Genomic DNA, 27,286 nt, shown 5'->3' with positions numbered 1-27,286 from the left:
TAATTGTAGGTCCTCTTTCCAGGGATTTGATCAGGCCATCTGGAAGTCCCCCACCTCCCCATCCTCCAACGCCACACTTCTCCAGTCCTTTTCTTGCCCCCAAGGCCCTTTCCAGCTGCTGTGGGGCCCAGTGCCTCTGAGCGTGGCCCTCACTGTGACCCGGCTTCCAGAGCCTGAGACAGTCCTGCCATGGCTCCCACGGCTTCTCAATTCCCCTTCAGGGTTTTTGTTCTTGTTCATCTGGGTCTTACCAGTAGGCTAGCAACTCGGGACAGAGCAACTTCCCAGGCCTTTCTCAGAGGCTGTGGCCAGAGGTCAGCTTGGGAGGGGAGGCCATGTGAGGGGTGGAGTCACTTTGCTCTGCTCCCATGGAAGATACCAGTGCCCACCATGGTGGGGCGCAGGCGGAGGTATTTGGCCGCTGTGGGGATCACCCTGGGAAGGTGCAGCCCCCCTCTGCCCCCCGGACCCCAGGACCTGTGATTCGGCGTATAGTACGGTTCCCAAGGGCTTGAAATCACATAAGTTGCCTTGGAACAGAGTAAAGATATTAACAGTAGTCAGAGAAATAGTGAAGATTTACAGTTTTCCTAACACATCCTAGTTAATTCTAATAATGGCATTGACAGGTAGCTTTCCCTATGCTAACCATTTCCCATGTAATAGCTCACCTCATCCTCAAGATAACCCAATGGACTGGGCACTGTTCTCTTTGTTTTACAGATGAAAAACCTGAGGCATGGAGGTTATATCACTTGCCCAAGGTCACATAGCGCATAGGTGGTGAAACCGGCTTTCGACCCCTTTGGTCCGACTCCTGAGCCCACGCTCGCATCCTGCTTAAACCCTCACAGGAGCCCCAAAAGCAAGCATCCGTACCCCCATTTTACAGACGAGGAAGCAGAGACCAAGAGGAGTTAAGCATCCTGTCCTAAAGTCACTTGGCTCCTTCCACCTCCATTTCAGCCCAGACCTGTCTCATCTCAATGTCAGACTTGGGTTTGTGTGTGATCTCCCACACTGTGTCAGCCGAATTCCACAGAATCTGACATTAACGAATGCTTACTGTGTGCCACGCACACTGGGGGGTCCAGAGACACCACCTGGATGAGATTTTTGCCCCGAGAGACTCAGAGGCTAGGGGACATGCCACGATTCATTCATTCCCACATACCGTTCACTGAACACCAGCAACAGGCAGGTACAGGGTTAGGTGCTGGGGTCCCGCAGCAAGCGAGCCAGATCAAGCCCTGCCTTCTCAGGCTACACGGACAGAAGGATACTGAGCAAGTTGTTGGCTCCACTGGTGGCCACGTAATTGAAAATGGACGTGTCTTGGGAGAAAAATGAGAACAGAACCCTAACTCAAAGTAGTAACCGAGAATCGAGTCCCCGGCCTTTCCTGTTCCTCGGGGGGGGGGGGGGATGCTAGAGAGATTTATGATGTCGAGAAGGAGACAACAGGTGCTGATTTCATTATCTGGATCTTCAGGAACTCACTGAAGGGTGATGGAGACAACTAGTGATGTTGATGTATATGCCAATATAGCCTATTTCCTGGCTGTGTAACCTTGGGCAAGTTCCCCCATCTCTCTCTGGGCCTCCATTTCCCCATCTATAAGATGGGGAGAACCAGTACCCGTGTTCAGGTTTTGTGAGGAATAGGTGAGACAGTGCATACGAATCTATTTTGTCTATTCTGGAGGTCCTGTTCAAATACAGACACGTGGCTAGAGGATGTGGGATGTGGAACGCTGGTACAGACTATGGATTTCTAGAAGATGTGCACATATTTCAGCCACCTGAAATGCAGCACGCACATTACAGGCACTCAGCGCCCCTAGTACCTCTATGGGAACTAGGGTAATATGTTGGCTATGAAGCAACATGTAAACTAGGCATGGAAAACAGGGTTAATCTCAGGCTCCAACTCTGATTCACTAGTGCGGCTGGTTGGAGTATGGTGTTGTGGTTGGTTGGGGAATGGTGTTAAGGAAGATTCTGAGGCCATGTCAAGGCTTTGCCAGGAAAGAGGGGTATGTAGGACCCAACAGAACAGTTCTGAAAGTAACTGGTAAAGCAGAAATAGGGCCAAGATAAAGGCTCAGATGAATGTGACTTTAGGTTGTGGCTGCACCACCCATCAGCTGTGTGATCTTGGATGAATCCCATTTCTTTCAACAGCCTCAGTTTCCTTATCCAGAAAATGGGGGTGTTAGGCTGGTCAAGCTCTTGGGTGCCTCCAAGCATGGACATTCTCTGAGTTTATCCCATGTTTTCTGGTGCTCATGTATTATCCCTTACTAGGCAACAGCTTTCCTCCCTGGCTTCATCCCAACATTTTGGCTTCTCTGTCTTTGCTCTTATTTCATGCAAACACTTACTTGTGGCCAAGGGGATCGTCTGGGAAAGGAATGTGTCACAATGACCACCATCTTCCAGCATCCATTCTCCACCCCCTCCTTATAGTAACACAGCATCTTCTGCCCTCACTGAGTTTTGGCATGGCACATGGCTGTCCGGTTAGAAATTATATTTCCCCTTGTGGTCAGCGACAGCCATTTGACTAAGTTCCATTTCCCCCTCCCCAGCTGGTAAACAGACTTGCCCATGTCCTAGCTCTGACTATGCAGGTGAGCCCAATGCACTAAGGCAGGGCTGGCAAAGTTTTTCTTTTTCAAGTTTATTTATTTATTTTGAGAGGGACAGACAGTGTGAGTGGGGGAGGGGCAGAGAGAGAGAGGGAGACACAGAATTCCAGGCAGGCTCCGTGCTGCCAGTACCGAGCCCAACGTGGGGCTTGAACTCATGAAACTGTGATATCATGACCTGAGCCTAAACAGGAGTTGGACGCTTGCTTAACCAGCTGAGCCACCCAGGTGCCCCAAGTTGGCCAAGTTTTTCTTAATGAATGAGGTAGCCGCTATTTTAGGCTTTAGGATAGATGGTCTCTGTTGGGACTACTCAGGTCTGCTGTTGGGGCTTGAGGTCAGCCAGAGGCAACAGGTAAACAAATAGCTGTGGCTTTGTTCCCATAAACTTTTGTTAAGAAAAAAGCCAGGCTGACTTACGGGCCATAGTTTGCCGATGCCTGCTCTAAAGGAATTGCAGAGCAACAAGATGGAAGGAATTTGGGTCTTCAGCGGGATCTTGTGGAGCAGAGGTGCCCCATGAGCTTGCCCTGGCTGATCTATTACACGATGGAGAAATAAACATCTATTATAGTTACGTCACTGTACTTTGAGATACTCTTATCATTTGTCTAATACAGGAGCTAAGAAAGTAACTGCCCTTTATGGCTACTCTCCGAATACATCAGAATGGAAAAATACTTTTCCTAGAATTTAAAGGGCCAGATTGGGCTGCTTTCTCCCATTTCCTAATTTCTGTGTCTCTAGATAAGAATACGAGAGTCTGTAGGTCCAAGGCAGGGGTTTACTGCTATAGAGTATGTAGGAGAATAAGGTTCTTGGGTTTCATTTATAAGGGTCTGGTGGCCCCCAGGCTAAAAGCAAGACAATGTGCTCTCAGTGTGCCAGCGGCTGCACTGGCCAGGCTGCCTGGGGGGATCCTGAGGGTGTACCAGGGCCACAGGTGCCCGGCCCTGGTTTCCCAGTTTATTGACCTCCTACCTGGAGGAGGTCAGCCTGGGGGAGGTGGGGGATGGGGGCACAAAGCCAAGAATTGGCTGGTTTACACTTCTATGGAAAAGCAGCCCTGTGGTTCTCAAAGAGCCACGAAGACAGCCACGTTCTGTTCCTGCTGCAAGGCACAGGAGGTCTGACCGGAAGAGAGTTTCAGGAAGCAGGGAGAGGTGCAGGGTGTGGGTGCAGAGGGGCAAACTCTAGGCCAGGGCAGTCCTAAATCCCATGCTGCTGGCTGGCACAGGGTTTGGAAACAGACTGAAAACTTTCATGTGGGGCATCCACGTGCCCAGTCCTCTCTGTGGTCCTTCATCATGCTGGGTCCACTCGTGTGTGTGCCCTGCCTGGCCTCGGCCTCAGAGTTTGGACCTGGGCCTAGCTAAGGATGAATGCGGTCAGTTACAGATATTAAGAATTTAAGATTTAAGAATTCTTCATTAATTCATTCTGATCACCTATTACTTGTCAGGCAGTGTGCAAGGCACTAAGCGCTTCCACACTCGGAATATTTTATTGGTTCCCTGGGGTGCCTGGGTGGCTCAGTCGGTTAAGTGTCTGACTCTTGATTTTGGCTCAGGTCACGATCTCACAGTTTGTAGGATTGAGCCCCCTGCAGCGGGCTCTGCACCTACAGTGCGGGGCTGCTTGGGATTCTCTCCTCTCTCTCTCTCTCTCTGACCCCACCTTGCTCATGTTGTCCCTGACAATAAGTAAACGTAAAAAGTATTTTTTTGGTTCCCTAATAATAATAATAATAATAATAATAATAATAGCAAACACATATCATTTATTGTGTGCCAGGAACTATTTTAATTTTACACACCCATATATATATATATATATATATATATATATATATATATATATGTCCTACACACACCTGTGAATGAGTGGGTGTCTGTATATACATGTAAAATACGTATGTATACACACACACAGATACTCATTCATATATATGATCTTACCTAATCCTTACTTTAACCCTACACAATTTATCTTCAGCTTTCAGAAGAAGAAACTACAGCACAGAGAGGCTAAGAAACTCACCGAGGTCGCGGAGCCAGCAGGTAGTAGGACTGAGATTTGAACCGGGAAGGCTGTTGCTGGAGCCCAGCTCTTATGGCCCCAGCCCACTGCCTGTCGGTTCTAGTAAAGGTCTTCCACAAACACATAGACTCTATGCTGACGCTGCCTGGGTCACTGCTAGATGCCAGGGGCTGTGCAGGAAGCCAAAGAAACATAAATTCCCACTCACAGGCCTCAAACTCGAGGCCCTCTTGTAACCGCCCCTCCCGAGAGGTCCCCATCACCCAACCATTTCTTCTTTTATTTTTTATTTATTTATTTTTTGTTTTGAGAGAGGGCCAGCGGGGGAGGGGCAGGGAGAAAGGGACAGAGGATCTGAACTGGGGCCTGCGCTGACAGCAGCGAGCCCCGTGCGGGGCTTGATCTTATGAATCGTGAGATCATGACCTGAGCCAAAGTCGGATGCTCAGCTGACTGAGCCACACAGGTGCCCCCATTTCTTCTTTCTCACCCTTCCAGCCAATACGGCCTGCCGCCCACTCGGCACACAAGCCTCCCGACTGCTTTCTGGTCTGCATGCCCAGTGTGCCCCTCGCTTCAGATCCTCTCCCCGTATCCTGCCTTCCTTCAAATCCTATTCCAGATACAAGTCCCACCTAACAGCTTTTGGCTTGCAGCATCCCAGAATGTCGGTGCTGAAAGAGAGCACCGGGGCCAACTCCTAACCTTCCTAAGATCGGGAAACTGGAAGCCTGAAAAGGGTTAACTAATCTGAAGCAGTTACAGATGCATTTAGGAGCAGAATGCATGTCCTCGGCTAGGGTCATTTAGCAAGTCTCTCTATGGATACCTGTAGGCTTGTGTAGGGAGGCGATTCTCAATCAGGGGCGCTTTTGTCACCCAGGGGACATCCGACGATGTCTGGAGACAGTCTGGGTTGTCACGAATAATGAGGTGCTCCTGGTGTCTCGTAGGTACAGGAGACTGATGCTATTGCATAGGACAGCATCCCCCTTCCCCAAACAAAGAATAATCCAGCCCCAAATGTCCACAGTTGAGACGGGTTGAGGTTGAGAAATCCTGGGAGAGGGTAATAACATTTTTTTTTTTTTTTTTTGCATTGTCTCTTCTATATCAAGCGGTTCCCATTACAGGATTCTGTAAGCGTGACAATAAAATGGTGGCTTCAGAAATGAATCGTGAAATGACAATTCAGAGGACGACAGGCCTGACTTGGATACCAGCCCCTGGCCCCCCTCCTCAACACACTTTCCCAAAAAAGCCACATTCCATTTCATAGGCTTCAAGTCCCCTAGTGGATGAGTTTTTCCTTTTCTTTTGGGTAGCAAAAAGATGAACAAATTGAGACTGTTCTGTGCTGAAGTAAGTCACACCAAGTTCTCTGTGCACCTTTCTAAGGAAAAAAAAATATATATTATTGCAGCGAATGGAACATGTAACAGTGCAAAGTTCCTAGGAGAAATCTTTGGCCAAAAATGGTGTCTACCTGCTGTTTAATGCTGCTATACCAAAGTACAGAGAAGGGCCGGCTCATTAACCTGACTCGGATAAGGTAAAGAAAGTGTGAGTCCACGTGCTCCTCCCAGCTAATCTTTTCTGCCTTGGGAGAGATCCCAAGGGGCCTGGAACCTTTTTCCTCTTTAGAAGTAGATGGCCAGTTAGTGGCAAAACCCACTGTGTTTGCCTCCCTGCAAAACAAATTCTGGGTCCATTTAAATATGTGAAAAAAGATGTCTCTCAAATGCAAGGGCTACAAACACCCAGGAGAATGAACCTAGTGTGCTCATTTCTGAATATGCTGTCATGTGATTTTGAGTAGAAAATGACGAAGCATCATTACACATCTCTTGCTTTGGCATCATGGCTTATTTTAAAAGAGTCGAAAATAAAGCCTATCCTTTAGAGAAAAGAGTCACCCCTAATTTTGGCAAGGCCTTAACGTATCCCTTTTTGGCAGAGACTGGTTATAGTCCCCCAGAGAGTTCTTTATCTCCTTCATGTATTGTTATAGGACCTGAATTTTTAGCTGCCCAGAGAAAGATGATAACTCCCCAGCTCCCTGACGATCAGATGTGGCCAAATGACTAAGTGCTGACCAACAGGAAGTAAGGGGAAGTGATGTGTGCAGTCTCTGGGGTCTGCTCTATCCTTCTACTTTTCCTCTGCCCACAAGGGAGAGAGGAAGTCCCGGTGGGTGGAACCAGCCATATGGCACCACGCAGAGGAAGGTAGCACCTAAGGAATGGTGGAGCAACAAGAGGGAAGGTGCCTGGGTCCCTGAGGTGGAGACGCCATAACAGCCCCGACTGCTTATGCCTGGATTCTTGTACGAGGGAGAATTTTAAACTCCTCTCTTATCCAAACTACAGGTATTTTGCATGTCTGTTACACCTAATGAATCTGTATGCTAATGAATCCATTCCACAACCGGTTTTTAAATTAAAATCAGTTCAGGAAAGCACACAGCAAGTGCTAAGTACCCGCTACCTATTATGTTAGGTGCTGGAGATTCAAAGAGACAAGCACACACCCCATCCCCCAAGGAATCTAGAAAGAACTAATGGTCTTCTATTTAACAGTTTTCACAAACACACACACACCTGTTCCCATGGTATGAGAGCAAAGTTTGAGTGTTACAATTCCAACATTCCCAGTGACAATAGCCCCATAGGATGCTCTATGATGGGTGCACAAATGATTTCTGTAAAAGGCCGACTAGGAAATATTTTAGGCTTTGTGGGCAATACGGTCTCTGTCATAAGTACTCAACTCTGCCACTGTGTGAAAGCAAAGTGTGAAAGCAGCCACAGGCTATATAATAAGCAAATGGGTATGGCTGTTTGTCCAGGCAATTTTATTTGTAAAAATAGGTGGCAGACAGCTCTGGTTTGCCAACCCTTGTTCTATGGTAAAATATTTAAACAGGATAACCTTCTCTTTGGGATTTACAAGAAACACAGCATGTTAAAAGCATGGAGAAAGTTTTTTTTTTTTTAAAGCCTATTTAATTTTACTTTGCCAGTGTTCCCCAAATTTGAACCGCTTAACACTTTTTTTAAAATAATGCTTATTAATATCCCATAACTGGCCTTCTAAATATGCTGTTGCAAACACTGGCTAAGTAACTTTTATTGTTAATAAATTAATTTAGGCACACATAAAAGAAAAAGCAATACAATGGCCACCTATATGCTTACCATTATAATTATATTTATAAATATATAAAGCATGATAATTACAAAGTCCCTTAGACCCCCCTCCCGATTCCATCATCTCATCTACTTCCTGAGATTACCCTATCTCATCAGGTTGAATTTATCATCCTCATGCATGCTTTAGATGTTTTACTGCTTTTATTAAATTCCTGATAATATATAGACTGTTTCGCATGTTGGTAAACTTTATGTAAATGTTAGCACACTACACAAATCCTGTCTCGATTTGCTTTTTTTTTTTTTTTTTTAACACAATATTACATTTCTGGGATTTGACTGTGTAATAACATGTAGATCTGGTTCACTTACTTTCCTTGCCTTGGTATGCCATTGAATGAACATTTACTCCTTCTCTTGTAGACAGCTTGTTTCTTTTCCCTTTTCTTCATTTTGCAATTATAAACACAAAATGAACACCTGATTTCCATGTGGAGGAGTTTCTCTAGGGTATAAACCTAAGAGTAGAATTATGTGTTTCCAAGTTTCCTTGAAAGTGGACTCAGAGTCCCCTTCAGTGATGTACTGGGGTTCTGACTGTTCTAGATCTTTGCTCAAATCTGGTATCATCAGACTGTCACTTTTTTGCTGACCTGATGGGTGTGAAAGGCATGCCTAGGTGTGGTTTTGAATGCACTTCAGGATTATAAGTGAGGCTCGGCCCTCTTCATAGGTTTCTTGGCCATGTGGTAGCATATTTCCACATTAAGCCTTCACAGGCATCTTTGGCACTGGTCAACAGCTATGTTAGATTTGCACAAGAGGCTGCCATGCACCTGAATTTCTTCTTCTTCTTTTTTTTAATGTTAGTTTATTTTTGAGCGAGAAAGAGAGAGACAGACAGAGCATGAGTGGGGGTGGGGGGAGGCAGAGACAGAGAGGGAGACACAGAATCCGAAGCAGGCTCCAGGCTCTGAGCTGTCAGCACAGAGCCCAATGCGGCACTCGAACTCACAAACCTTGAGATCACGACCTGGGCCGAAGTCGGATGCTTAACTGACTGAGCAACCCAGGCGCCCGGCACCTGAATTTCTAAGAGATTCTAAGGCTGGAGACTGTACGAGGTGGGCCTCATTCAAAGTTACTTTCACACCTCCTGATGTTGATTCTTTGACTGGAGCTACCCCCTTCAGCAGAGAGAATGGGGCTTTGGAGTCTGTAGACAGACTTGGTTCAAATCCAAGACAGGACACATTCTACATGTGACAGTGGGTAGGTTTATGAACCTCCTGGAGCCCCGGTGTTCTCAGATGTGCAAAGGAAAATCGAGCCCTTTCATAGAGCTGAGTGGAGCAGAGCACGAGAAGCACCCAGGACAGTGTCTGGCCCAGGCATGTTCTTGATTGTTAGTCCCTCTATCATCTGCTAACATACAGGAGAGACCGTGAGCTGAACCTCTACCCATTTCTTTCACCTTCTGCATGCCTCAGTTTCCCCCACAGGTAAAAGTGTCATTCCCATGTGCACGCCTAACGTTAGGCCACAAGGCTGAATAATCTTCAGGGCTAGACAGGCCTTTGGAGATCATCAAGTCTGGTGATTCTTAATGTTTTATAGAGAAATTTAATGAGCTGATGAAAAGGAAGTTCATTCTGGAAAAATGGCACAGACAACAGAACATCGTGATGCCTAGAAACTTGCTGAGTGATTGGGACCCGTTCCTTCGCTCTTACCCAAAGCACCTTTGTTGTCATGGTTTTGAACAAAGTACTTTGTACTAAGTACATGCCTTTGAATGAGTACGGTTGCCTAATTGCTAAGGGAAGAGAATATTCCTGTGTATTATTTTAAACTAGAATTTGAGAGATTTGCTAGCAGCTAAGTAAATAAAGCACCCTGGACAGAAATTTAACAGACTCAAGAGGAGGCCAAACAAAACAAAACAAAAAAAGGTCCCTGTTCCCAGGAAGCCAAATCCCATATGGCAAAGTACACACCCTCACAACTGCCAGCTGGGATGGGAAGCTCCAATTTGGAAGCGAGCCCCAAATGCCATTTAAGATGTAGTTCTCTGTGTTGCCGTGAAGCATCAACTGTGTTTCTGTTTTGCTTTTAACACTTGGAAAGCTCAGAACAAATTCCAAGTGTTGGCAAACTGTCTGTCGCCTGCAATATGGTTTCCGCCCACGCCAGGCTGCAGAAAGCAAAGGGTGCTGTGCTCCCCTCACCGGCATGCCTGGTGGCATCCTTTCGTCTGCATCTTCTGTGCTGGCACAGCAACCTGGGGTTCCGGTGGGCCCTCTCCGTCTTGGTTCCCTTGGTGACCGCTGCCTCTTCTCTGGCCTAGGGCCTCTCTTCCCTCGTGTCACGGTGAGGCCTCTTCTTCAGTCCCTTCCTTGGGACGCTCTCACCCGCACCTGTGACATCAGTGGCCACCCATCTGCCAGCGTTGCCCCCAAAGGCCTCCTTAGTGCGACCTCTCTTTGAGCTCCACACTTGCTTACCCACGTCTCCCATGTCGAAGCCTATTCTCATCTGTGTCAGGCCAGGAAAAGTCTTAGTCATTTAGTACAGTAGCAGCACAGTAACAACCTTCTGCATCATTCATTCGTTCATTCATTCATTCTACTGGGCCCCAACTAAGTGTCAAGCTCTGTGGTAGGCCCCAGAATTCAGGTATCTGATTTCTTCTTCTTCCTCTTCTTTTTTTAAAATGTTTATTTGTATTTGAGAGACAGAGAGACAGAATGTGAGTGGGGAAGGGGCAGAGAGAGAGGGAGACACAGAATCCGAAGCAGGCTCCAGGCTCCAGGCTCCGAGCTGTCAGCACAGAGCCCGATGCGGGGCTTGAACCCATGAACTGTGAGATCATGACCTGAGCCGAAGTCGGATGCTTAACTGACTGAGTCACCCAGGCACCCCTCAGGTATCTGATATCTGCCCTAGCCAAGTAAGCCAGCTGTCTGAGATAAAGTCCATGCTGCAAGACCCTTTCTTCTAGAATATTCTATGCCCCCTAACCTCTTCCCTAACTTCTGCTCACTTGGGGCAAGGCCCTGCCAATGGGGAGCCATATCTGCCACATACTTTCTCCTTTCCTTCTGCTGTCTCTTCTCACTACTGACCCCACCTCAGGTCACAAATGCAGCTGGTAATGGGCGCTCGACTGCTTTGAAGAAGTGTGGTTGTCTAACCATTGATGGCCTTCAAAATCTCCTACTTGTTCACTGGGGTGGGAGAGTGGCCCCCTGGCCAGTTGGCCGGGTTGAATCTCTTCCTGCACCCTCGGGGGCTGGCTCACCAGCAGAGACAGGAGGGCAGAGGCCTCAGCCTGGGCTACAAACCATATCCCAGATGGTATACTACCACATGTCATTGAGACACTTATTTCTGCTCTCTACCAGAGGAAGCTGAGGCTATTGTTTTTGGTAACCAGGAGGTAACCTTCTGGGTCCAGAGTGGAGAAATAAAGATAATCGCTAATATCCGATGTGCATTTACCATGACACAAGTATACTACGTGGTTTACATGCTACATGGTGCTAATAAATACATATTATTTTACTGGATCCTTCCTACAACTTCATGAGGTGGGCATATGGTTGTCCCCATTTTGCAGAGATAGAAACTGAGGCCCAGAGAGGTAAGCAACTTGCCTAAGGTCATATGGAGAGTAAATGGTCAAGCCAGGACTCGAACCCAGGTAGTCAGGCTGCAAGGCCTACACTCCTAACCACTGAGCTCTGCTTCCTCTCTGTTAGATGCTCGGGGAGCACCTGACTCACTGGCAACCTTGCTCTGGTGGAGAAGCCCTACATGGACTCTCTCATTTCTGCAGACAACCAGCTGGCATGGCAACTTGTCTTTGACATTTTCAAAACTGAATCCAATATTACTTAGCTCATATTGTCCTTGTCCTCTATTTGTTAAAAGCATCCCTAAGCTACACACCCTCCCAAGACAGAAACCTCAGGGTGAATCTTTAATGTAAAAAATTTGGTGAGGGGAATAGGTTACCACATGCTACGGAATGCAACAGTCACATGGGTTTCCCTGCCGTCTCTGTCCCCCAGTGTGATGGGTTGAATTATGTCCCCTTTCAATATGTTGATGTCCTAACCCTCCACCCCTTTACATGTCAATGTGACTTTACTTGGAAATAAGATCTTTCTAGACGTAAGCAAATCAAGATGTGGTCATGGGGGTGGGTCCCAATCCAACATGACTGGTGTCCCTATAAGATGAAAATCTGGACAGAGAGAAGGCCATGTGAGGAGGAGGCAGAGACTGGGGTTGTGTTGCCACAAGCCAAGGAATAGCTGGCTTTTCTAGAAGCTGGAAGAAGAAAGGAAGGATCCTCCTCCAGACAATCTGGAAGGAACATGGCCCTTGATTTTGGACTTCTGGCCTCCAGACCAATGTGTCTGTTGTTTTAAGACGTCCTGTCCGTGGTATTTTGTTACAGCAGCCACAGGAGTCCCATACACTCATTTTCCAGTTCTCCTCCGCGGGTGTGGATATGACCCCGGTTACTGGCTTCGTATCTACCCTTTCAATGACAGCCCAACATGGATAGCAAATACACGTGCATACTTCACACAAGGGTGACACCTTAGCCACTATCCTGCATCGTCTCTCTTTCATTTGGTAACACACGACAGCCATTGAAAGAAATTGTGGTCAAATATATACAACACTGATTTACCATTTTAAGCATTTTAAAGTGTGCGCATTCGGTGGCATGAAGTACCTTCCTATTGTCATGACACCATCACCACTGTCCGTCTTGGGGACTTGTTCATCTTCCCAAACTGGATCTCTGTCCCCAGGAAGCACCAAACACCCCAGCCCACGGCTGCCAGAGCCATGCCCGATACCCCTCACTCCCTCACCCCACATACATCACCAAGTCCTGCTGCTTCCACCTTCACTGGGTCTCCGGCCCTCCCCACCTCTCAGTCCGACTGCCTGCGGCTCTCACCTGGGTTCCCGAAACAGCTTCTGGACTCTGGCCCCACCCCTGCGCGCCTCAGCCCATTATCCACACAGCCACCAGCCCTTCCTTCTAAACTACAAATCTGATGTCATCTCCCTGCTTAAAAGTCTGTGACGGCTCCTACGTCCTGCATATACAGTCAGATGAGCTCAGCCCTATTTTCGGTGCCTGGTCCGGAGCCTGGCCCGCAGGAGGTGCTCAGGGGGGTGGTGCTTGAATGGTGTGAATTCCTTAGGTTTCCTTCAACCCGAGCTCCAACCCTGAGGACCCCTGTGTGGTCCCCTCCGTGTAGACTGACTTCCCTTCTTCTCCTCTCTTCACTTTCTCCACCTGATCAATCTGTTCATTCGTCAGCATTAAGATCGAAGCTACCTCGTATGTTTCCAGCTCTCCCGGAGCCAGATCTTTACTGCCCTATAATAGTTACCAGAATTTTCTGTAATTACTTGGGGACATGCCTCTCCCCCGCCTGGCCATGGGGGACACACGTGGGATGTCAGCCACACAGAAGGTGTTCGGTCTGTGCCTGCTGAGAGCAGGACAGCCTTGCTAGCTCAGCTCTTGGAGCAGGCTTCATGGCCCGTCCCTGACACTGTTAGGGGAGAACAGCTAGCCTCACCGTGACTCTCCTGGGATCAGGGAGAGGGCAGTTTCCGGTCTTCCAGGAGGCGCTAACGCACTGACATCAGTGTGGGGACAGCAGTGGCTCCACCAGGTCACCATGCAGCCTGAAGCATAGATTTAATGTCCGCTGGAGGTGAGGAAGGGACTGGCATTCTGTGGCTGTCCTTCCAATGCCAGCCCCTCTGGAGAGGCCGTGGGGAGCTGCAGGAATTTTCCAGAGCCAATCAAGGACAAGGGCACTCCAAGGAAGAAGAGAGAACAGCTCTTGACTCGGTGAGAGGCTGGGGAGCATTCCGGGGCCCACAGAGCCATGCCAGGGCCCAGGTGCTCCACTTCCACAGGTGACCTTCTGAGGGAGGGAATGGGGAGGCCTCCAGGTCTGGATTCAGAGGTGGATATGGAAATGACCGAGGGAAATGGCTGGCATGGATGTGGCTCCGGATGGAACCCTTTCCCCCCAGTTTTTTTCCCCGGTCTTCTGCCTAAGATACCAAGTGTACCTTTAAATCAGGAGTGTGACACTGTCTTTCCCTTTGGGAGCCCAAGGTGCTCTCTGAATACCGACCGTCCGCTCCTCCCTCCTCAATCCCTATCTACCCCACACTGCTTCCCTGTCTTTGCAGCACTCAGACTATGTGAGATCATCTTGCCCATTTGTCACTGTTGTTTATTGCCTGCATTTCCCCAGCGGTGCCTAAGTCCTGGGGTCCTTGTCCCCCCCCCCCCCCCAAGCCCAGAACAAGGCCTAGTTCCATACAGATGGGTGGAGAATGATGGAGAGCATCTCTCCTTCTGACACAAGGGCCGGAAGTCCCCTCACGGGGCAATACTCTTCTTAAAGGGCCACAGATGTTCACGGGAAAGAGGGCCAACAGCTCCAGCAGCACAATGCCTGTCTCCTAGGTGACTCGGTGATCACCAGATGCTATGGCCCTGACGTGGCCTCCCTATGCCCCCCACAGGGCATCATGGACCACCAGCACCCCCATACATGTTGATAAACAAACCTGAACCTCCAGCTGTCATTAGAGGCTATGTGGGAGGCACCAGAATTTTAGGACAGGTACTGTTGGGGTGCAACCTTCACCTTAGAACCCAGTTTGACCTAAACTGGACAAATGGGAAAAGCCTGTTAACCTCAAAAGGTGTCCGGGAGACCTGAGAAGGGTTAAAAGCAGCAGGTCAGGGGCGCCTGGGTGGCTCAGTTGGTTAAGCATCTGACTTTGGCTCAGGTCGTGATCTCGAGGTTCATGGAGTTCGAGCCCTGCATCGGGCTCTGTGCTGACAGCTCAGACCCTGGAGCCCGCTTCAGGTTCTGGGTCTCCCTCCGCCTCTGCACATCCCCAACTCGTGCTCAGTCTCTCAAAATTTAAAAAAAAAAATTTTTTTTAAAGTAGAGGTCAAGCAGGGTTCAATTCATTAAATTCATACTCGGCTCCCTTCTAGGGTTCCCCACCCCACGAAGCAAACTTGTCCTGTGAGATGGGCGAAGTCACCTGTTACACAGCAGCAGACCCAGATGAGAGCATCGAGAGTGTCGTTTGGCACCTAGTAAATTCTCAGTAAATGTAACAAAAGAGGGAAGGAAAGAACATAACGACCCTGGTCTCCTGAATCCCATCCTGATACCCTTCGCACCTTACTGCTCCCTAAACTTATCCATTCTGGGACAGCTCAAAATCTGTTTTGAATTTAAGAAATACTTGCAAAAAGTAACTGTTTCCTGGAGTGAGCTCATCATTCTAATAACCTCTAAATCCTGTTGGTAGATGCTGTTGATCAGCTAAGATAGGATTTGAGAACATCCCTTATTATCATTATTTTAACACAGCCCCACTCTGGAGCAGAAAAATTGCCTCTTACAAATACAGGGAAATAAACAGGATTTACTCTGTGTACTTCTAAACTGTTTCAAGACCAATTATTAATAAGAAAATGTAAAACCCTGCCCGCATGTATTATTTGTTCTTTCTTTTATTCTACAGGCCCCCTCCCCCACCTCCCAAAGGAGAGGAAAAAGAGAAGAAATAAAAGGCTGAATTTCCCAGGTTTACATTATCTGATATTTTAATTAAGGAAGAATAAATGGGTCACCCCTGTCAGCTTACAAACTGCAGCCGCATCAAATGGTGTTCCTTTTGAATAAACCCCATCACCATGGTGAGGCTTTACTGTAGCCGAATAAAGACAAAAGCAGAGCTCCAGCAGCATTTGGCCAAGGTCACTCTGAAAATCAATGGCTGTACTAGCATCAGACCTGAGAATCCTTGACTCTGGTTGCTCTGTCCCAGCTGGTGTCCAGGCTGCCTCCCACCAGGAAACCTCGGCCAGCTGGTAGGTAATTATATGTGCTAATAGTCACTGACACTCTAGTCACCAGCACCGAGATCCCAAGTTCCTGCGTTTGTTAGAAGCCCCAGTGACCCGCACTTTTCTAGGACTGTTTACTTAGAGAAGCGAGCTCAGCTCGGCTGGGCTCAGAACCTGGAGCCTACCTGGCAACTTGGAAGGTGAATGTCTGGGAGTGGGGGGAGGGGAGAGAGCCAAGGAGACAGTGTTGTTACCTCCACTGGCCAGGTCCTCCATTCTAGAACTCATCTGCCTCACAGTAGCTGTGTGACTTCAGGCAAGTTCCATTACCTCCATTAGCCTCAGCCTTCCTATCTGTAAAATGGGATAAAAAAGTCTGCCTTGCACAATTGTTGGCGACTGCATGCCACGAAGACAGTGCCTGGCACAGAGTAGGTGTCCAATACCTTACTTTGCCTGACACGCAGCAGACTCAGGACTATTGCAAAGAGAAGAGCTGGAGCCTCAAGGTCAATCAGATTCGAGCTGGTGATGGCAGGCAAGGGTGGTGGGAGAAAGCAGGCAGATAAGGTGCCACCCCGAGGACACAGGGAGCAGGGGAGTCTAGTGGGCAAAGGATGGGCTTTGGAGCATGAGCCACAAGGATCCCACCCCTGGTGCCTCCATCTATAAAGTGTCCCACCAACAGCCTCCTAATCTGTAAAATGGGGAGATAACTGGCACACAGTAGGTGCTAAATAAATGGCCGCCCCTTAACATCTCCCCAAGACCTGCCGTTATTCTAGGTGACAAGGTCATCCCTTATGGGATGACAGTGTAGGCAGGAGCTGCCTAGACAGAAACCTGAGTGGTTAGAATTACGGGCCTGGGGGGTCTGGGGCACCTAAATCCATGTCCTGGCTTCACCACTTACGAGTCCTATGACCTGGGGCATGTTACTTAACCTATCTGTGCCTCAGTTTCCTTATCTGTAAAGTGGACATAATAACAGTATCCACTTCGTAAGGTTTGGAGAATATTAGATATTAATGAATCTGTGTAAAGCACTTCAAACAGTGCCCAGAATATGGTAAAGCATTTAATAAAGGCCAGCAATGGTGACTTGATCAGCCCCCGTATGTTCCTGGGCCAAGGGGCATCTCTGGGGTTTCCGGGGTGGGGGCGGGCTCTGTTTTATGCTGTAAACCCTCTATTTCCTGGAAGACCCCAATCAGATCAGAAGGGTGGAAATCTCTGTGGCCTGGTCACACGATTGGGCCAGATGGATTTCAGAGGAAGGGCAGTTTCTCATTGGGTGCACAGTGGGGATTTGAAAATAGTGACTATGTATGAGTTCAAAGTCTTTCACAATGTGTGTTCAGTGTGTGAAGTCTCTAAGCTCTTTGAGGGTTTGTGTTCCAAGTTTGAATCTGTGGCCTCTGGGCTTCTGTATTCAAGGCATGAGGTCTGCAAACTCATTAAGGTGTGGGTTTCAAAGTTTGCCTCTGAAGTATCTCGAGTATGTGTTCAGGGTGTGAGGCCTCTGAAATCTTTGAAGATGTCTGTCCTAAGGTGTTTTCTAAATTTATTTTTATTTTTTGAGGCATGACCAATGTATCATATTAGCTTCAGATGTACATAATACAGTGATTTAACACTTGTTATACATTGTGAAATAGTTACCACCATAAGTGTGGTTACCATCTGTCATCTTACAAAGTTAATACGTATTATTATTATTATTATTATTAAAAATTTTTTTATATGTTTATTCATTTTTGAAAGAGAGAGAGCACAAGCAGGGGTGGGGCGGAGAGAGAGGGGGACACAGAATCCGAAGCAGGCTCCAGGCTCTGAGCTGTCAGCCCAGAACCCAACCAGGGCTTAAACTCATGAACTGTGAGATCATGACCTGAGTGGAAGTTGGACACTCAATCGACTGAACCACTCAGGCGCCCCAGTTAATACATATAACTGACTATATTCTTCATCCCCGTGACTTACTTATTTTATAACTAGAAGCCTGTACTTTTTTAAAAAATTGTTTTTAAACATTAATTCATTTTTGAGACAGTGTGAGTGAGGAAGGGGCAGATTGAGAGGCAGACCCAGAACCCGAAGCAGGCTTCAGGATCCCAGCTGTCAGCACAGAGCCCGACGTGGGGCTCAAACTCACAGGCCGCGAGATCATGACCTGAGCTGAAGTCAGAGACTTAACCAGCTGAGCCATCCAGGCGCCCCAGAACTTTTTAATCCCCTTTACCCATTTTGCCCGCTGCTCATTACCCTCCTCTGGCAGCCACTAATCTGTTTTTTGTATCTATGAGTCTGGGTTTTTTTTTTTTTCTTCCCTAGATTCCACACATAAGTGAAAGCATGTGGTATTTGTCTTTCTCTGACTCATTTCACTTAGCCTAATACCCTCAAGGTCCGTCCATGTTGTTGCAAACCAAGATTTCATTGGTTTTTATGGCTGCATTGTATTCCACTGTGTATAAACACCACATCTTGTTTATCCATTCATCCATCGATGGACATAGGTTGTCTCCATGTTTTAGCTTACAAATAATGTGCAGTAAACATAGGGATGCATATGTATTTTTTCCAATTCGTGTTTTTGTTTCTTCGGCTGGATACCCAGCAATGTGGCATTGCCGCATCCTGTGGTAACTCTAATTTTAATTTTTTGAGGCACCTCCATTACTGTTTTCCACGGTGGCTGCCGTAGTCTGCATTTCCACCAACGCTGCACGAGGGTTCCTTTTCCTCCACATCCTCGCCGACACCTGTTTCTTGTCTTTTTGCTAATAGTCATTCTGACTGGTGTCAGGGGATATCTCCCTGTGGGTCTGATTTGCATTTTCTGGATGAGGAGCAATGCTGAGTAACTCTTTGTGTGCTTGGTGGCCATCTGGACGTCCTCTTTGGGAATATGCCTATTCAGATCTTCTGCCCATTTTATAATCAGATTGTTTTTTTGTTACTGACTTGTATGAGTTCTTTACATATTTTAGATTCGTATCTTGAAACACAGACCACCAAAAGGTTCAGAAACTCCACTCTTCCTCACAAATCCCCAGTAGCAGATGGATGTGGAACATTTAACAAACAACTCAGAGACCTCAAACTCTGACATGAAGACCCTCAAACTGCTCAACAACTCACACCTTGGACAAGACACCCGAACGTCTCAGAGCTCTCATACTCTGAACGAAGATGCCCACACAGCTCATAAACATAGACCTGCAAAGACCAGCAAATGGCTCAAGGGATTCACTCTATCGGACGCACATACCCAAGTGTTCAGAATGCTATACTCTGTGTACAGACTGGCTAATACTTCAGAGACCTCACAATCTGAAAACAGATACAGAAACAGCACAGAGACCTACAGATGGACATATCTTGGACACATACCTGAAGCTGCCTTGCAGATCATATACCGAGAATACAAACTCCCAGATAGCCAGAGGCCTTACACCTGGGGAAACAGCCAGCCAGTTCAGGGCCCTCAAGAACAAAGGCTCCAACCAGCCAGTAGGTCTCACACATTGATACAGACCCTTTAAACAGCTCAGAGAACTCTCACTCTGGGTTCAGAGTCCACACATCCAGGATGCGGAATCCACAAAGAATGGAGGGACTTCCAATCCTGCGTGGACCATACTAAATGGCTGGGAGACCCCAAATCTGGGATACAGACCCCCAACAGCTCAGAAACATTACACTTCAGGGACACAGACACCCAAGAACTCAGAGACCTCACACACTAAGGGGAAAAAAAAAACCCAAACTGTTTAGAAACCCCACATGCTCAGGAATGCAAATCAAAATCATAATGAGTTATCAGCACACCCTTGTTAGAAGAGCTAGCTATCAAAAAGCTAAGAAATAACAAGTGTTGGTGAGGATGTGGAGAAAAGGGAACCCTTGGGAACTCTTGGTGGAAATGTATATTGGTACAGCCACCATTCCATGATAGAAAACAGTGTGAAAGTTCCTCAAAAAATTAAAAATAGAACTACCATGGGATACAGTAATCCCACTTGTGGGTTGATATCCAAAGGAAATGAAAACAGGATTGCAAAGAGACATCTGTACCCCCACATTCAAATACAGCATTAGCCACAGTAGCCAAGATATGGAAACAACCTAAGTATCAATGGATGAATGGAGAAAGAAGATGTGAAAAAAATATGTATGTACATAATGGAATATTATTCAGCCACGAGAAAAAAGGAAACCCTAGCGTTTCCATCAACTTGGATGGATCTTGAGGGCATTATGCTAAGTTAAATAAGTCAGACAGAGAAAGGCAAATACTGTGTGCTCTCATTTATATGTGGACTCTAAACAGAGCTGAGAGAGACGGAGAGTAGAATGGTGGTTACCGGGGGCAAGAGGGTGGGAGACATGGGGACATGTTGGTCCAAGGGTGCCAACTTCCTGTTATAAGATGACTAAGTTCCGGGGATCTAATGTACAGTATGGTGATTATAGCCAATAATACTGCATCATATACTTGAAAGTTGCTATTGCTAAGAGAGTGGGTCTTAAATGGTCTCACCCCAAAAAGGAAATGGTCATCATGTGATGGAATGGAGGTGTTAGCCAACACTCTTAAAGGTGGTAATCATGTTGCAATATATAAATGTATCAAACCAACAGCTTGTATACCTTACAGGTCCACAATGTTATATGTCAACTATGTATTAATAAAGCCGGCGGGGGGGGGGGGGGGGAGAAAGAAAATAGTGACAATGACCACCCGGAAGGGAGACAGCACACATATGCATACACACCTCTGAGCTTCCTGCTGTTTTGCATTTAGACCCAGGTTTTGACTCAGCTGAGTGGTTTATTTTCTTTCTTTTGCTTTGGATAAAAATGAGCCCCCATGCACGGGGGGGGGGGGGGTCCCCGAGTGGCCCAAGAAAAATTCCCACCCTGATGGGGGAGAGACCTGGTTACACGCGCGGGAAATAGAGGGCTCCCGCCATCCCTATGGATGTGAAAAAGCAGAGATGTGCTTTCACCCAGCCAGCAATTTAACTGTGCAAGATTTTGTTGGAAAACTACAGGAAGACCATAATTTCTTTCTCTTGGAGTGAGGGAAGAGGGAGAGAGGGAGGAAGAGGAGGAGAATGAGACTCAAAGAATGTGAACAGAAACAGGCAGGCCGATAACTGGTCATCCAAGAGCAGAGCGTTCCCAACACGCCTTGCTCCAGTCCTCCTCCATCCCTGGAAGTGCGGGGACCCGCTTATCCTCAAGCCCGCGTCTGTCATTTCAACCGTCTGCGGGCTGGGCGGCCGGCGGTCCCGCCCCCACCCCCCCCCCTCCCCGGGGAGGACGCCCCTCGCTGCGCCCCGGCCCGGCCCTACCTGAGCTGGCGCGGCTCGCAGTCCACGCCGGGCAGCAGCAGCCGGGCCGCCTGGCGGACGTCGTCGCTGTCCATGGAGAAGCTGCGGCGGTGGCCGGCGTGCGCCACGGCCACCCGGATCCACTCCATCAGCGGCGGCAGCACGAGGAAGGGCCTGCGCGGGAGGACGCGAGAGCGTTAGGGCGGCCGGGTGGCGGGGGCTGCAGGCTCAGCCCCACCTCCTGCTCGCCGGCCCCCACCCCCCACCCCCGCCCCTGAGCCCCCCCCCCCCCCCCCCCGCTTTCCCTGGGGACCCTGACTCTGAATCCCCGTGTGGTGGGAGGACCTTTGGAGACATCCTGATCGCACGGGTGACCGCACCGGCGACCCCGGGGCAGACTCTCCGGAGTCTTTGGGCCTCAGTTTCCTCATCTGCAAAACAGGGATACCGTGTGACTATCCTGCGAGTGTTATCTCCCTCAGAGATCATGTGAACACACAGGAGATGGCTCACTTAAAGCACCAAGCACAGGGGCTGGCACTTAGTAGAAAACCCAAAAAACGCCTGGGGTTATTGGTATTTGGGACTCCCCATTCTGGATCCGGCCCTAAGGTGTCCTCCAAATCTCCCCTCCCATCTCCCCTGGCTCCCCTCGTGGAGCTCTCCCAGCCCCAGCTCTGCCTGAGCACCAGGCTTCCAACAGCAAAGACCCAAGACCCCACGCAGTCTCCGGAGCCAGGTGGCTCTGCCCAGCACAGCCAGCACAACTGCCTGCGCCTGGGGGCCTGGCCACACCCCCTGAAGCTCCGGGAGTCTCAGGTTCCTCACCAGCTAAGGAGACCACAGCAGGGGTCAGCTTGTTGCAAGAATTAACTGAGACCCTGCCCCAGGCTGACCGTACTTTGTAAGTGTAATACATTTGTGCCAACTTCCTGTTTCTTCCAGTGATGATTACAAACTCTGTCCTCCCATTAGGATCACTGGGTTGGCCGGGGAGCCCTATCTCAGGGATTCTGATTGAATTCATCTAGAATGGGGCTGGATACTGGCAGTTTTTACCCCCCCCCCCCCCCCACACACACCCAAGGGGTGACTTCATTGCACATCAAAATTGTCTGGAGGGCTTGTTAAAATACAGATTGCTGGGCCCCACCCACAAGGTGTCTGATCCAGTAGCTTGGGGAGGTAGACAAGAATCTGCATTTCTAATGAGTTTCTGTGTGATGTAGATACTGCTGGTCTGGGGTCACACTCAAAGAACTTCTGCTCTATAGGAATGCAAGCTGGTGCAGCCACTCTGGAAAACAGTATGGAGGTTCCTCAAAAAGCTAAAAATAGAACTGCTCTATGACCCAGCAATTGCACTACTAGGCATTTATCCAAGGGATACAGGTGTGCTGTTTCGAAGGGACACAGGCACCTCCATGTTTATAGCAGCACTATCGACAAGAGCCAAAGTCTGGAAAGAGCCCAAACGTCCATCGATGGATGAATGGATAAAGAAAATGTGGCATATATACACAATGGAGTATTACTCGGCAATCAAAAAGAATGAAATCTTGCCATTTGCAACTACATGGATGGAACTGGAGGGTATTATGCTAAGTGAAATTAGTCAGAGAAAGACAAATATCATAGGACTTCACTCATATGAGGACTTTAAGACACAGAACAGATGAACACAAGGGAAGGGAAGCAAAAATAACATAAAAACAGGGAGGGGGACAAAACAGAAGAGACTCATAAATATGGAGAACAAACTGAGGGTTGCTGGATGGGTTGTGGGAGGGGGGAATGGGCTAAATGGGTAAGGGGCACTAAGGAATCTACTCCTGAAATCATTGTTGCACTATATGCTAACTAATTTGGATGTAAATTTTAAAAAATAAAAAATAAAAAAAAGATAAAATAATGCTATTATTATCACACACACACACAAAAAGAACTTCTGCTCTAGGGTTGGTGGAGGGCCTGGGAATGTGCGTGTGCGTGTGTGTGTGTGTGTGTGTTAAAATGCACACCCGCCCCACCCACCTCATCTCCAGAGATGCTGATTTTGTCAGGTCCACCAATATAATTTTTTATTTGTTTATTTTTATTTTTTATTTTTGAAAGAGAGAGAGAGAGACAGAGTGCAAGTGGGGGAGGGGCAGAGAGAGAGAGGGAGACACAGAATCCGAAGCAGGCTCCAGGCTCTGAGCTGTCAGCACAGAGCCCGACGTAGGGCTCAAACTCATGAACCATGAGATCGTCATACCTGAGCCAAAGTCGGACGCTTAACTGACTGAGCCGCCCAGGCATCCCCCACAAATATAATTTTAATAAGCAGCCCCTATGATGCTGATTTAAGTAGACCAAAGAACACACTTTGAGAAATGCAGATTTCACACAAACATGCAGACCAAAAATGTTTCCTGTATTCGGCAGAACCACGGTTAGGCTGAGGCAAGCAGGGCACTCAAGTGCAAAACTGAAGGAGGCCAGGTCATGCAAATATGTTCTAGGCACCTCTCCTGCCTCACCTTGACCCCAGTGCTGCCATTCAGTCCAGCATGGCTGCCATGGGGTGGAAAGAGGGTCGTAAATGGAGGGTTGCCAAGGCAACAAACTGCTCACTGTATACAGGCATCCTGAGCTCCCTACCAAGTTTTTGGTGGCGAGTTCGAGTTTGCTAGAAAGCAAGCTGTATATCCAATGTTAACATTCAACAGTTAAGCTTTTTACAGTCGTTCTCAATTAATCCCATTCATGATCTCCTTGAAATGCTTAGGACCAACCTATAAGCTAGTTGTGACTACGCCTATTTTCTCCATCAGGAGAATGACGTTTATTGAGGTTAAGTAGCATGCCTTGGATTACAAGGTTAGCAAGTGTGAGAGCTAGGAGTTAGAGCCAAGATGTCTGAGTACACAGCCTGTGTGCCATAACCCCATGTGGTACTGACATTCTCTTGTCTAACTTCCCAGCATGTGCTCTGTTACCAGCATGCACCTGTTGCCCCAGAAGAACGAGCTGATCTGGTCACGGAATTTCCATGGCACACCATTTTCATTTCCGGCCACGCAGCTCAGTCCCCTGTCTGTAAGGCCTCCAGCTTTTTAAAAATCCGCACCCCACTTACCCTTCCAACTACAGAGCAAATCCTACCCTACCCTAAACATTCCTCCTGATGATCCACTCCCAGTGGACCCCTCCTATAATAGACCCCACTCCACTGACCTTACCCATTGGCCTTGCAGATGCCCCAGTAGAAGAATGTAAACTCCATTGGGGGCAGGGACCTGGGCCTGCTAGATTCAGTGATTCAGCCACGGCCCCAGGACGGCCCTGGCAGGCTGGAAGCACTTAATAAATACTTGTTCACCAGACGAAGATTTACCGATTTCCTACCGGGTACAATGGATACAATCGAGTTTCTGGACCCATGGACCTGGGAGGCAGTCTCCCAGGGAATTTCTGCCTGAGTCAGCCCGCTGCTTAGGCTGTCGCCCTCATTCTCTCGTTCTCTCCATCACCTAAACTGAATCAGGCACTCAATAAACACACACTGACTTGGAATTGAATTGGATTCTACTGTCTCAGGTGAGCCGGACTTATTTTTGTCACCATGTCTCCGTCGCTGTAGAAACCAGCCCCGAGCGCTCAGAGAACTCTCCTCTGGGTTGTTTTTCCAAGGCAGCCGCCATCCCATCTGGCCTTTCCTTTGCTCGGTGCCCCCCAAGCGCAGCCCAGAACTCTCAGCCCCTGGGGGGCTGCGTCCCGTCTCTATTGCAGACTGCCCTTCGGCTTCTGCCTTTTCTGTGAGGTGCGAGGCCCAGGGCATGCCGCCAGCTCCTGATGAATACTGAACAGGAGAGAAAGAGACACTGCTGTCTTCAAAATAACACCTGTACCAAGACAGCTGGCGAGCACCAGAAGAAGAAACCTTGAACCCTAGGGTTCCAGCCTGCTCTGGACTTTTCTCTGTACCTATTCTGCTTTCACCATTGCCTTCTCTCTCTCCATCACCCTGACCTCAATAGTTTATAAGCACATGAATTCTTTGCCAGCAACTCATTTAAAAATCTTCTTATCCTGTCTACTCAGAGGGGGGAAAAGTGTTATTTTGTGATGTTTCTTTTGGAGCAGGTTGGAGACGGGGAAGAATTCTAGGGCCTGAGTTAAGGAGAGGATGCAGGAAACGGAAGGAGAAAGGTTGCATTCTCCTGATGTATTTTTGAAGAGAACCGTGTTCCACTGACTACCGACTTTGTTCTGAAGTTGTCTGCAGTGACTAAAGCCTACAGGAGGCTTGTGAAGCCCATGGCTCAATGAAGTGGTTAATCTTAGACTGTGTGCTCCACAACAGAATCACGGGGTACTGTGCGTATGTCTGAAAATTCCCCAGGCCCTGATTCACCCCCGGAGGTTTGGTTTAACAAGTCTGGGGTGGGGTCTGGGCATGTGCATTCTAAATTTTTTTTTTTTTTTAACATTTATTTATTTTTGAGAGACAGAGTGAGACAGAGCATGAGCAGGGGAGGGGCAGAGGGAGAGGGAGACACAGGATCTGAAGCAGGCTCCAGGCTCAGAGCTGTCGGCACAGAGCCTGACGCGGGGCTCAAACCCACGAACTCACGTGAGATCATGACCTGAGCTGAAGTCGGACGCCCAACTGACTGAGCCACCCAGGTGCCCCAGGGCACGTGCATTTTATTTTTTTTTAATATGAAATTTATTGTCAAGTCGGTTTCCATACAACACCCAGTGCTCATCCCGACAGGTGCCCTCCTCAATGCCCATCACCCACCGTCCCCTCCATCCTACCCCATATCAACCCTCATTTTATTCTCAGTTTTTAAGAGCCTCTATGGTTTGGCTCCCTCCCTCTTTAACTTTGGGCACGTGCATTCTAAATAAGCTCCTTCTGGGGTTTGATAACTCCAACTGGGTGGCCTGAGGTGAACAGAGGGAGGGCACGGTCAACTCAACCAGGGCAGTGGCCATTGAAATCTTTGCTGCGGTGTTCGAAGAGAAGGTCTGTGGGGTTGGGACCAGGGATTCTAGAAGGGAAGAGAAAGCCTAGGGGTGGGCTTCTTGTAGCATCAAGAGAGCAAGTCGGCTAAGGAAGGTTGCTGGGCCCCAATTCGAGTGGTGGGAGATGGAGAAGATACATGGGTGGGGCCTTTCTGAAACACTGAAGAGAAAGCTGGTGAGGAGGGTGGCCGCTGAGATTTGAAAGGGAGTTTGGGCGGGGAGGGGCTGGGCGCTAAGGGGGATGGTTGGGTATGTGGGAGAAGCCTGGTTTGTCTGGGGTTCAGCAGAACCGGTTTCTAGCCCTGAATCTGCTAGAAGCCCACGGCAGGATTCTGGCTCTGGTCTGAAAATAGGTTCTCAGTGTTTTCAGCGATAAAGTGGATGGGCTTGGATCAGATGGTCTGTTTCAGGAGTCAGCAAACCTTCTCTGCACAAGGCCAGATAGTAAATATATTAGGCTTTGTAGGCCATAGAGTCTCCGACTCAGCCACTCAACCCGGCCATTATAGTGTGAAAGCAGACCTCGACAATACATCAATGAAAGAACCTGGCTGTGTTCCGCGAAAACTTTCTTCACAAAATCAGATGGCGGGTCATAGTTGGCCGACCCTGGGTCTATTCATTCAGTTCCTTCCTCCTCTAAAATTCTTGGAGTATATTGAAATATAGCCAGTTTCCTGGGGGCTGAGGAAGACGCCCTGAAGATGGGCAGAAGCACGTGAAGATCTCAATGATGGGGACAGAAAGCTTTGGAGAGATTAGAAAATACGGCCCTCCCACAAGGAGGTCATGGTTGCATTTGGGGAATACTGAACCACAGGCATCCCCAGAGGCAGTACCTCAAGAATCAGGTCAAGAATACAACCCAAACCATGTCATGGGTGTGTAACTGATGAAATGTCCTCTGTTAACGTCACTCATTCATCCAACAATCCTTTAGAGAGCACCCATGCTGCAGGCACGCTTCCAGGAGCCGGAGACAGAGCAGAGAACAGGACTTGTCAGGTCCTTGATCTCACAGAACTAACAGTCTAACAGGGATAACACAGATAAGGAACATATAAACCAACACGTAATAAAGCAATTACAAACTGTGATCAGTGTCAGTGCTGGGACAGAGAATAAACAGGGTTTAGGTGGAGCAATGTGAAAGCT

The 27,286-nt window shown here is 48.2% G+C and overlaps 1 protein-coding gene across 3 annotated transcripts in view; it reads right to left on the bottom strand.

The window, feature by feature from the left end:
• ABTB3 (ankyrin repeat and BTB domain containing 3) overlaps positions 1-27,286 on the bottom strand; it is a 314,326-nt gene that overhangs the window by 57,083 nt on the left and 229,957 nt on the right. For 2 of the 3 annotated variants that reach the window (XM_027070914.2, XM_027070913.2), the window contains exon 4: positions 21,137-21,289. In XM_027070914.2, the coding sequence (XP_026926715.1) occupies positions 21,137-21,289 (153 nt within the window). Of the gene's footprint in view, positions 1-21,136; positions 21,290-21,460; positions 21,751-27,286 lie in introns of those variants that run through there. The other variant, XM_027070915.2, reaches the window with a different exon arrangement.

Source organism: Acinonyx jubatus, chromosome B4 (assembly GCF_027475565.1).
Source record: "Acinonyx jubatus isolate Ajub_Pintada_27869175 chromosome B4, VMU_Ajub_asm_v1.0, whole genome shotgun sequence".
Taxonomy (NCBI): Eukaryota; Metazoa; Chordata; class Mammalia; order Carnivora; family Felidae; genus Acinonyx; species Acinonyx jubatus.
The sequence above is the reverse complement of the archived record's forward strand: the minus strand, read 5'-3'. Positions and strand labels throughout refer to the sequence as shown.